Genomic DNA, 12,672 nt, shown 5'->3' on the forward strand with positions numbered 1-12,672 from the left:
CTCGTCACATCAAGTGGCTCGTCACTCGAAAAACTCACAAGTTGGGGCACTCGTATGTCAAGTGAGAGCTGCTTTATGAAAATGAATTACGTATGAAAGTGCACACCAGAACAACAGGTGACACTGTAACCCCGAGACACAATTAAGGCAAATGTGGCCAATGAAGCATAAATTAATAATTAATCACAGAATATCTAGTAATATCACAGTTGACTATGTTTATGACTATGCAGAAGTTTTAGTTAATTACTTTAAGTTCTACATTTATAATTTTCAGTTAAAGCATGCTAAGCAAAATGTAAAACCAATTATGATAAATAAATAAAAACATACACACATTCGAAACAGTTTTATTCATCCTGAGTTATTTATTTTATTTTATTTTATTTGGGAAGTGGGAAGTGGGAAGTGAGGTGGTGGTGGTGGTGTGGGGGGCACACCATGTGACAGAGGAAGCAAGCGGAGCTCGTGGCTTGCATCCTCACGGTGCCGCCTGTGTTGGAAGCGAGACAAGCAGGCCGGAAGAATCCGTCGTGTCGCAGCGGTGCCGACCGGAATCCGAGCTGGAGGATCGCGCACCCTAAAGCGGTTGGCTAGTAGGCTAATGGACGCCGCGGGACGCTGGAGCGACGACGAGCTGGTCAGCCTCACGTGGGAGAGCCGCTGCGAGCAGGTAGGACACTCCGGCATGATTCCACCTTTTCTGACTGACACGTGAATACATTTGGTGATGATTGAAGCTCTAAAAGCTAGTTCATGTGTTGTTTAAGCACTTGTGTTTTATTGTTTGGCACACCTGAGCTAATCGTCTTCTTAATTAGCTCGAGGTTTGCTCTTTCCCTAATCAATTCAACTTTCTCCAACAACTAATCTTTTATTTAAAAAAAAAGAAGCACCATAAAGCCTTTATACGTATTTGACCATCGGAATCAATTTTTAAGTTGCACAAAAGAAGAGACAAGCGACGTGAGCGTTGGCTAGGTTGGCGCATGTAAGTGCAACTTGTTGGTTGCCAGGTTTGACTTTCAACCCCCTTACAATTGACAAGTTCTAAAATGACTCATGCTGTTTCAATATTTGACATTTAATATCGTGTAAACATTCTTTGTTAGTGTAACAAATCAGGAGTTGCCACTCTTTTTTTTTTAAATTTTTTTAAGGGATACTTTTCAGCCGGAAGAAGATAACTTTTTTACACTTGCTGTTAACTGAAGGTGACTGCGTGTATTGAGGAATAGGTAATGACCAATCAAGGCTCACGTGCTCACCATAATTGGTCGTTACCTGTTTCCTGAGCATCTGTGATGTCATCTTCAGTCGACAGCAAGTGGTAAAAATGTTTTTTTTTTTAAAGGTATTAATTGTTCCTAAAAAATAATGAAGTTATGAATGAATGAATTATAGACAAAATATTATCTTCTTACTGCTGAAAATGGCTCAATGAGTCAAGTATCCCTTTTAAAATCACAACATGAAAAAGGATAAAAGTGGCACTTGGTGGATGTCTTAAATTAATTATAATGTGGTGACTATTTACCAAGCATAAGCAAGCGTGGAAATGTCTAACTATTGTGAACTACTTGTTGCTCCCATTCTGTTTTTACTTTAAAATTAAAATGCTGCTGATGTCTGCAAAAAACTTCTAGTATGATGTTTACTGTGTCTCTAGAATCCTATTTAACTTAAGACACAATATATACAAACAAATCAAACAGTAAATGTTTAATTTTTTTAATTTATTTTTTATTAAAAAAGCCACTTTACCTGTTTGTGCAATTACTGTTTTTGTACTATATACAGTACAAAAACAATATAGTTGATGTTCTTGTCCTTCCAGAATTCGCCATCTGACTTCTATTTTATCCAGTTTTATTGTATTATTTGTGTCTTACTACCTACGAAACGTAGCAATTTCATTCTATACACTATACATGATGTACAATGACAATAAAGTTACTCTATTCTAGTTGCCCTCTTGTCAAAGCAGGTCATCTCCTCCTGGCCAACCATGTTGTTAACCCTTACCCACCTCCGCCTCTCACCACCCCTCCCCATCCCCAAATCCAGCTGAGTGGGTAAATAAATAAATAGGAAGCAAGTAAAGGCAAATGTTGACAGAGGCCGTCCTTGTGGCCACATTAGCCACTCATGCTTGAGCGCAGTTGAAAAAGGCGCTGAATTATTCACTCGCACACGCAACCATGAACGACTGTGGACTGTGTGTGTGCGTGCGTGTGTCTGGGCCTGTAAGCAGTTTTTGGGGCCCATGCCTTCACTTTCTGGGCATTGTGGGAGTGCACGATGCCTAATTAGTATCAGCCTCTCTCTATCTTTCTTGAGGGCTGCTGTCCACGGTGCTGAAAGTTTCAGTCTACACTTTTTCAAAGGTTGTACAATGTAACAATTTACGCTCAAACTGTCAGATATTGCGGTATCTATAAGATTCCCTCAAGATAGGGCTACACTACAGATTAAACTGCATGAAAATTTGCAATTGGGGTCAGAAAAATGGTCACAGTTAACAGTATTATTATTTTTTCTATATTGTTAATAGATATTTACTCATGGGAGTGGCATAGGTTAAAAAAACCCAGCTTGCAATACTCGAGTATTAATCCTCCAAATGATACCAAAGTTGGACATCAAATACACACAGAAAAAGAAAACAAATTCGTACGTGTAAACTTCTAATAATAGGCACAAATTTAGAAATATTCCTTGAAAAATATACTAAACTAGAGAAAAAAACACAAATATAACATGGAGAATATTACTTAATAATAAAAAAAAAAGTGGAAAAAAATAGACATCTGAAAGTATTGGAAACAACACACTAAGTTTGGTCGGCCCGCGTTGGAGCGGCCATTGATTTACGTTTGTGTGTGTGTGTGTGTGTGTGTGTGTGTGTGTGTGTGTGTGTGTGTGTGTGTGTGTGTGTGTGTGTGTGTGTGTGTGTGTGTGTGTGTGTGTGTGTGTGTGTGTGTGTGTGTGTGTGTGTGTGTGTGTGTGTGTGTGTGTGTGTGTGTGTGTGTGTGTGTGTGTGTGTGAGTGAGAGTGTTGACTGCCTTCAAGATGGCTGGCAGCACTGATAAGAAGAACGATATTCGGGAGGCCGCGTTATCTACTGGGCCATCGGCAAACTTTGCTTCATGGCTTCAGTCCACGCTCGTCCCAGAGGAGAATGTTTTTTTTCTCTCCCCTTCTTACTTTTTTCCTTGCTCATCAACAAGTGTACGCCCGGTGAACGCCAGGCCATGCTTTAATGAGCAACATATTGCAGAGATACGGATGGATAATTGCCTAATCGAGACTTTTGTGGAAGTGTCGACACTTAGTCACCGCTGACCTGCTCGCCGTCTGGCTGCAACACGTTGACGTCAACGCTGTTACTTGCTGAAAACAAAACGATGGAACAATAATGGCTGAAGAATTGACCACCAGTAAGAACAACAGTGGTGCTTTGAGATATGAGTTTAATCTGTTGAGTGAGAAATACTCAAAGCCGTTTTCCCCACTGAGATGAATGGAAGTGCAATTCGTCCGGTAAGCCTCCCACCAAGAAAACAAACATATTTGTGTTATTTTTGTAAAAATACAAGAGTAAGAATATATAAATAGAATGGAAATAACTGTTTGTTTCTGCACCATGATTTAATGCTGCAATCACACTTATGTGCTACTCCTTCTGGTGTGCACATGTTGGCCACTGGGAGGCAGTATAATGCAGTCGTGCAAACCCAAACGGATACGAATAAGTTTCAATTCAATAAGTTGTTGTGATGTTAGTAATTTTTTTCATAGAGGCTAAACAATATATGCCTGTGAGTCTTGTATTATTATCCGTCAGTAAGTAAGTAAGTCTGTAAAGTTGTGTCACTCTTATCTCAAGGCACCACGAGATTGTGATTGCAATGGAGTGACCCTATTAAAATCAGAAGAAGTCAAATCAGTTTACATTTGTTTTCTATTCGCTGCTGGAGTTGGCCCAATTGGCCCAAGAGGTCGCTGAAGCCAAAGCGCTACACCGTTCGCTGAAAATAATGCAGAGGCTTTCTTGTATCCGCTTCACGTTTGTCTGTGATTATGCGTGGGGAGGGGAAAAAAAGCACCTTCTTCCTCGCCACTCGACAATCTGTTGATCCCCGGCGGAATCTCGAGATGAAAGGCGTCGGCGGCGTGAAGCATCTTCGCCTTCTCACCGGGAGGTAAAAAGTACTCTGGCAAAACTTTGAATGGCACAATGAAGCGTTATCAGCGGCGGCCTTTTTTGATGGCGGCACGGAAACTATCGCATCCCAAGCCTGCGACACCCCACCCCCTGCCAAGGTGTTCCTTTTGATTACCTCTGCAGCAGATTAATTGCTTTTCTGAACCCCCACCCATCTGACGCCTGCTGGCTGCACAAAATGGACGCCTGCCAGAATGGAAAAAACAAAACAAATCCCTATTACTGACCTGCATTGCTTCATTTTGCCCCCATCAGCGGTGTTGTGTTTGCTTCGTAGTGAACACACAGTAACGATGTAGTTCCTTTGAGTTCTGTTTTCATAGCCCAATCTTGCTAATGTGTTGGATAGACCCAAGTTCCAAAGAAAATAGTAGCGCACATGACTCTGGTAAACATTTGAAAGTTTCCCTGATTGTTGCCATGGATTTTTTTTTATATGCTGAAAAAACAGTAGAAGATAATGCAAAATTATTTTGAAAAAAAAGTAACACAAAAATTATACAAAACATCTTTGAAAGTTTTACAAAATATTGGCAAAAAAAAAAAAAACTATTCGCAAAAATATTAGATAAAATTAAGAAGACAACATTTTGCAATGGAAGCAGCATAGTATTAGTAGTAGAGTAATCTTCGTCTTCCCTACACAGTAATACTAGTTTGGCATCTGTAGGTCACCAAGAGAGAGGACGGGTTCGCGGGTGGTTGTGATGCGGCATTTTTTTTTTCTGTCATCTTATCCTTATTGCTTGATGAAATACATTTTGGCCTTGAGTTGTTGCCGGTGAAGCAATTTCACTTTATTTTGCTTCCCAACCCCCCACACCCCCTTCATTGAGTGCATTTGCCTTTGAGACACACGTGCGCATCCCATCTATTCCCCTTTTCCTCCTTCAGGACATCCTGAAAGCATGTCCTAGGGGGAGGAGGAGGAAGAGGGAGGGGGGTGTGTGTCAATGATTTATGCTCTCCATTTTGCCAGCAGCCCACCTACAGCCACAGTTGGGGCTCAAATGCTCTCTATGTATGACTGAAGCTGAGGTGGCTTCATTCGAAGTTCCCACGGGTGTGGGAAAATCTTCCAAATGCTCCAAACTGGCATTTGGAAGATTTGAAAAGTGCATCCATTCTGGATCAAGGCCGTTAAAGTGCTCAGAAGTCTTTCTTTCAACTCTGAGGAGACGGTGCGTAAAATAAAGCTCATGCGCAAGGAACCATATTGGGCAAAATGGACACCACATGTTTCAATTTAATTTGAATTTCAATTCCACCATCTGACTTCTCGCAGCCAATCAGCAAAGAAAGACAGAATAATGAAAAGATAATTAAAAACTCACGGTGTAGTGCATCAGTTTAACTGATTGACCTGAAATTGTGTGGACTTGTGTGTCATAATTGGTTGTATGAAAAAGCTTCACTCAAGGATCGGTGCCAGGAATTGTACAGGAAGTCAGCCATTTCCTTTCAAAGAGTTGACTTCCAGGAAATGGATGCCACTCAAATGCATTCCAGTTAGAAGCTGCGATCCTTGACACACAAGCAACACTAAAACCATCAAATCAAACTTTCATGATCATTTCCACAAGTGACCATGAAAAAAGGGGGTTCATTTTGAAATGTTCCTCACTCGTCAAGTTTTTTTCCTGACTGAAGTGAAAGTTTAGGCCGCTTAATTGGTTCAGGTGCCGCAAAGAGCGCCGCGGGGCTCCTCTCATACAGACGGTCCACCCACGTCAAGTGCAAATCAGCATGTGATGAGCGCACTGACTCATCCGCCGGCTCGCCAACAGTGCGACCAGTGTGGTGTTGATGATTCTCGCTCTCAGCAAAAAAGCAAACAAAACAACAATGGCAAAGAGTTAGAGCTAATTGAGCTGGGAGGTCCGGCAAGAGCTTCTGAAGATCACACTCACTCACTCAAGTCACTGACTCACTCAAGTCACTGACTCACTCACTGACTCACTCACTGACTCACTCACTCACTCACTCACTCACTCACTCATTTGTCACATCCTTTCTATTCATTCACTACCATCAGGATGTCTTTTTTGCTCTTCAATTGTTTCTCAGGAGGACTCACTGACTGACTTGTATTGACTGACAAATATGTTTGAACGTATTTGCAAATACATTCGTACGTGCTTGCAAATACGTTCAAATGTACTTGTAAGCTAAATGCTAAAACGTAGCATTTGTTTTCGCTTAATGCCCCCCCAAAAATATTTATTTAGCATTTGACCAAGATTATAACAAATTGTTCATAAATTAAGTATGCAAACATTGTTTATTCATAATTTGTATGGTTTATTATGTCTGCAGTGCATTATTTCCGTTTGGCGTTTTGCTTGTGCATGCATATATGGCATTATGCTAAGTTTTTAGTATTTAGCCTACAAGTACATTTGAAACGTATTTACCAGTCAATAATGTTTACTCCACATTGGCAGCTCCTTAATACCTTTCAAGTGGTGATGCCATTTTTTGTTAACTGCTATAATGGCTTACTGGTCAATTCTACACGATGGCTGCAGGGGGAGCCCTGAAACCCAATTATTCCAGCTTTCCTCGTGTAAATTCAAAGCGTGACGCCCATGCGGTGTAGCGCCAGTATCGCTGCACTCCATGCAACAGCTAAAACGGGCTCCATTGTGTGTATCACGGCCCACTAGCTGACAACAAAAGCAGATTATGTGTTCTATTTGAGGCATATTAAGATGTAACATGCCGGCGGATGGGCCCGGCGCGGCCCGCCATAAAAGCCGCCGGCAAGCTGCTGAGACGGAGGCTCTGCGCCGTTTTCTGTCTTTTAGCTGCACTCGGGGACTGATTACGGCGCGGCTAAGGGCCTTTACCTGGAAAGTCACTTTCACGTCCTGGTCCGCCATTTGTTAGTGTGGCTAATGTCTCATTAAGCCTCACAGAGGGGGAACGTTGTGCTCTTTGGGTGAAGGTTACACTCCCAAAAGCTCGACTGATGATCGCCGTGCCACAACATGGCCGATTTGTGGTCGAGCTTCATTAACCCATCATCTAGTCATGTTACGTTCACCTCCCTGAAATAGAAGCTAAACATGAGGGCTCTGGGATAAATGGGGCAGTGCCTTTTGAAAGGAGAGAAAAGGGACCAAGCAGAAAGCCATCTTGGAGCTTGCTGGGAAATTCTACATTTTGTGCAAAATAATTACAAAGCAATCATAAGCTGTTTGTGGTAAACAAGCCAAAGGCCTGCGCTCTTGGCCTGAGAATAATTAAAAGATGCACAAAGCCCCTCCCTTCCTGAAATGGACGAGGGGCTGCTTAACATGCGTGCAATTTGGCATTTGCTCTTCATCCGAGGCTATTGCATTTCTGTATCGTGAAAGCTGAAACTGAAACACCCTCATTTGTTAGGATTTGTTGGAAACACACATCCACATTTAAAAAAATTGGAATTGTACTGTTCTCATTGAAAAAAAACAAAACAGACACATGGGCAAAAAAATAAATAAATCGGAATTTCTTCATGCTTCTGATTGGCTAAAATGGAAAACGGACCACCTGTTGCTTTGGCATGGGCATTGGATGGGAGCCAATCCTAATCAATAAGGTCCTTTCCTCCCCCTTCTCAGAGTCAGCTGGGTCACGGCGTCCTCCCTACCTGATGACTAGCGAGGTTTTTATCACGTGGAGCGCAGACATGGTCACCTTACCCCAGGACTCACTTGAAAGAATGTCATTGGAAATCAATAAGCGCCCTCCCTCTCCCCGCTCTTTAATTGTTATGGGGGGGGGAGAGCTCCCTTGTTAGTGGCGGGTGGTGTTGCATCGTCAGCCAGGACGGCCTGACTTTCATTTGCTTCCTCTTTTGGCACACTCGCTAACTCATTGTTTGCTGTCAAAATTTGGATGCGAAAGCCAGCTAGCTTAGCATTTGCCTCGGTGAAAACATCAGACTTGACTCTAGTCAGATTAAAGGACATGTATCATGGTATTTTAAGCCATATAATGATTAAGTTTTACCTTTGACACCATGGCGATGTATTTTTTTTAAATGAAATATTAGGCACTATGCTGGCTATTTTTCTCACGGAACTAAAACGCCCAGTTCAATAAAACCCCGCCTCCCCCCGTGTGGTTGCCCTCTTGCCGACTGCTGAGCGCGCCGCTCACAAAACTCTGGAGCGCTGCGTTCTGAGTGGCCACGCAAGACCGCCCAGGCCTTGCAGTACAACCGCGTCTTCTTTAAATGTGGAAATTGGATGTTCAATTCTTCATTTAACATTTGAAATGAAACGGCTCCTTTGCCGCATGAAATCGCAGTGGAGGAGGAGAGAAAGAAAGAAAAGAAAACAAAAACCCCAAGTGGGACACGAACCTGGGATCTTCTGCTTACAGGCTAAGCGCGCTAACCAATACACCATTGATTAAGTTGGTGTCAGCCATGGAACCTTTCTGGGAATTTAGGGCGGCCAATTGTAATTGCAAATGTGAAGGTTTTGCTTTGAATACATTTGGACAGAATGTTCACTGATAAAGGCTACTTTTATCACTATCCTGTATATAGCGTGTTTAGTCTGCATTGGCGGTGCAGGGGTGGGTCCGCACCTGATGACATCATATAGTGAGTACCCGCTCGTTTTCTCTGGTTGGGAGGGGCTGGTGCTTGGAGTGCAGAATGACCTAGAATTTCTCATAGAGAAGCGAATGGAAGAAAACACCATTTCTGTGATGTTTTCAGTGAGAAATTTACATTTTAACAGGCATGTGATTTTTCCGCTAATTCGCGGAATTCCGCTTTTTTTATCTCCCCCCCAAAAAAAAAATCCGATTTCGTCTCTCTACAGCATTCCGTTTTAGTGTTTCCGCAACTGAAATGAAACCGATCTTGCGATTGGCGGAAGTCTCCGTGTTGACCAATAAGAGCGCTTGTTATAAAGGCATAGGCGTATGCCATTGTTTGTTGACCAATAAACGCGCTTGTTATAAAGGCATTGGAGTATGCCATTGTTCATTTCTCAGACGTTTTTGCCGGGTGTTTAAAGAAAGATGTCCGTGATCGAACGCAAAGATGCTCCGCGAGTTAAGGAAATTGACAAGATCGTAAAAAACAAGTTTCGATGGGACTGGTTAGAGAAGGATATATCTACAAATGTTGGAAAGAAGACTGTGACGAATTTGTTCAGTGACTTTATTCGGAAGATCGATCGTGCCGGGAAAGCGCTTTGCATTTTGTGCCGTGATACCATTGACTATGGCGGGAGAGGTTTCAAAGCTCTTGAAAGTCACGCAAAGAGCAAAAAACACGTGAAAGAACTCCAGTCAAGAACAACAAATTATTCCATGGCTGGAAGTTTCGGTGCCCAAACGAAAACTCCAAAACTTTACGGCCTCCATCCCTTATTGACATCACAATCGGAAGCGGTAATAGAGAGACGTGATCCACCCCAACAACCTGTACCAGTTGCTGACAGAGTCGTGAATTTTGAGGTCGGTGGTAAACGTTTCAAATTAATCGAAATCAAATTTTCGAAAATATTATAACGTAATAAAAATGGTCATAAATATTTAACATGGTTAATCATTGACACAAACTCAAATGAATGCTGCATGTTTGCACTTTTCAGGTTTCAATATGTTGACTATCTTGATGTATGCACTTACAGAGATGATCTTAGTCAATCCGAATGCATGATTGTGTTTTTACCAGAGCTTGCTGCATGAGGTATTTTATGTTTTTGTTATGCATTATGTATTAAATTAAGAATGATTGATTAAATGATTTATTGCATGGTAAATATATATGATGATGTTCTCAGTGATAGTTTTTAAAAGCAAAGGCAGTCCAATGTTTTTGAATGTGACTGATTTTGAGTTGACTAAAACTGCAATTTTATATGGGATAGTTCAATATACATTGAAAATTTATGCTGTTGTTTTGTCTATTTCTTTGTCATCTGAGTGCATTGAAAGTACTCAAAAACACGGAAAACCCATGAGCTCTGGACCTAGCTGAGTGCCCGCGGCCCTCAGACCCCCGGCTAAATTTTCAGATAATTTCACTTTGGTCAAATCACATGCCTGATTTTAACTCTTTGACTGCCAGACGTTTTCAGAAAAGGGATGCAGTCAAAAAAATGATGCAAAAAAAAAAAAGAAAAAAAAAAAAAGAAAAGGGATGCAGTCAGTGTCAGCCGATTTAAGCATTTTGACTGATCTTTCAAGGTCCACAGAAAATGTTCTGTTTGGACTATGGAAACACATTACACGTACTACCAAATGAAAGATTGGACTTTCATCTTTCATCAGAAAAAAAAAGTTTGTTTCTACCTTATTCCGTTCTTTAGTAATCAACAATAGAAAATGGTTAGTTTCACCAAATTTCGCCTGTTTTGGACCAAAATACGGAGAAATCAAGCTTTTAGTGAAACAATATTATTTCATGCATTCTAGTGAATTTTACACTTCTTTTTGTCCATGAATGATGCCACAAACACCTAAATAGTGCTTTACTTCTATAAAACACTACCACCAAGAATGAAAAAATGTTTTTTGATAGCAAAATACGTTTATTTACATTCAACAGTGTAACAATTTGACAACAATTTGGCAAACTATTTACAAATGTGTGCAACTGTGGCGCTATTTACAAATATGTGGATGTTTCAACGACAGTTTTTCTTTTTGTAACACTCTCCTGCGTGCAAGGAGACGCAACAGCATTTGCACAACAGATTGCCTCTTCGCGTGCTCCACTTTCTTGCAGGCCGTTTTTTCCGGGGAATAGCAAGTATATACTGCAGTGTGTGTTGCCATCAAGTCTAATATCAGGATCATGCTACGGTTTCGTTACGGTGATGTTACGTCTGGCTTCCTCATGTCCTTCAGTTGCTACACCGGGTTGTAAGAGATGTTCTGATCCATTTTATCCACTCCATTCATGGTGGCATCGTAGTCCAGAAACAGTGTCTTCTCCGTGATCAGACTGTACCCGCTCCTCCGATCGAATGTCCGGTCGGTTATTGTGCGCGTTTTCCGGCCTTAGCAGCGGTAGCCGCGCTAGCCGCGCTTAGCCGGTGAGGCTTACTACGTGATCATAACAGTCGCGTCAAGGCTTCCAACTTTGGCGTCAAGGTTGGAGTCATCATCATCATCATCATCATCATCAATCTGCATTGGTCGATGCCAACTCTCCATCGCCCGATCGAATGTCTGATTGTGTAGAAGTACCCGGTCGGTTATTGTGCGCGTTTTCCGGCCTTAGCAGCGCTAGCCGCGCTTAGCCGGTGAGGCTTACTACGTGATCATAACAGTCGCGTCAAGGCTTCCAACTTTGGCGTCAAACTCGGAGTCATCATCATCGTCGACATCAATGCGCTTTTTAGTATTGATTGATGCTTTCCGTCTTTGAAAAAAATGCTCAAGCGTGAGCTGCTTGCAACCGGTTGCTTGGTCAGCCATTGTGGCTTATTCAGCCATTGTCTCCTCAACACTCCAGCTCCGCCTCACGTCTTCTACTGACGCCCACGGTGGGCGGCCCATCCAACCTTGTGCAAAGAGAGTCATCGCTGCCCTCTAGGGGCCAAAACGAGTCTTTTACTAACCAGATCTGCCTGATACTTTCAGCACAGCTGCCCAAGGCTTTCCTGCACCCGTTTCCAAAAAAACAAAAAAAAAACATAGGGGACGTCTTTTAACGTCCTCGGCGCCCTTCCCTAGGTTTATGCTAAACGTTTTATAACGTTTATGGCGGTCAAAGAGTTAACCTCCAAAAAGTTGATTTTTCACATTACTGTCAAGCCAAAACGTTTTCCGACTTTGGTCATGTGATGTTTGCAAGCTGAGCCATGATTGGTTGTTACCTGATATTTTTATTGTCCTTATAAATTGTATGTAATATTTTTTTAATAATTTCAGTACCTTACATTTTGTTGATGATCTGTAAGAGGGCCCTCTATGGGACTGACAGTTGGTCAAACATGACATCAGCTTCATGTCAGTTATGTGTTTAATTGAGAAGACAATAACATAAAACATAATAGACAATGTGGAGAGTAGACTATTTTGAGACCATTAAAAACTGCGACTGTGAATATTCTAGTACAGCTAACTAACATAAGTACAGATACTGAATACAATGTGGCTAATGTTTGCCTTACTCGACTTTGACTTTATGGAGGATGTAAACATGCGCAGAGTTGTCTTGTTCTTTCCCTTCTAGTGATAATGATGGTGAAGCTTTGTCGGGGGCCACTGTTGTTATAAATACACCGCAAGTGCTTTTTCTTCTCCTGGAACAAACACTGATGTGGCCTCCCCCAGGGAAGACTGGCCTTTTCTTAGCACTAGCGCCCTGCCTCCTGACAAGGAGAATGGAGGCAGAGCTGTAAAGAGAAGAGGGGAAAAAAAGTTTACCACAGCGCCACACAGCTTTTTAATTCTATAAAGTACTGCCATTCAAATCTCCCGTC

At 41.9% G+C, this 12,672-nt stretch overlaps 1 protein-coding gene across 3 annotated transcripts in view; it reads left to right on the plus strand.

The window, feature by feature from the left end:
* Positions 1–435: 435 nt before the first annotated feature.
* The window catches only part of ppargc1a (peroxisome proliferator-activated receptor gamma, coactivator 1 alpha), a 171,980-nt gene continuing 159,743 nt past the window's right edge, over positions 436–12,672 (plus strand). For all 3 annotated transcript variants that reach the window (XM_086059061.1, XM_086059066.1, XM_086059062.1), the window contains exon 1: positions 436–673. In XM_086059061.1, coding sequence (XP_085915187.1) covers positions 605–673 — 69 coding nt within the window. In that variant the 5' untranslated portion in view covers positions 436–604. The remainder of the gene's footprint in view (positions 674–12,672) is intronic.

This window comes from Leptonotus elevatus, chromosome 17 (genome assembly GCF_054856555.1).
Source record: "Leptonotus elevatus isolate MCC_2025b chromosome 17, RoL_Lele_1.0, whole genome shotgun sequence".
In the NCBI taxonomy this organism is placed as follows: domain Eukaryota; kingdom Metazoa; phylum Chordata; class Actinopteri; order Syngnathiformes; family Syngnathidae; genus Leptonotus; species Leptonotus elevatus.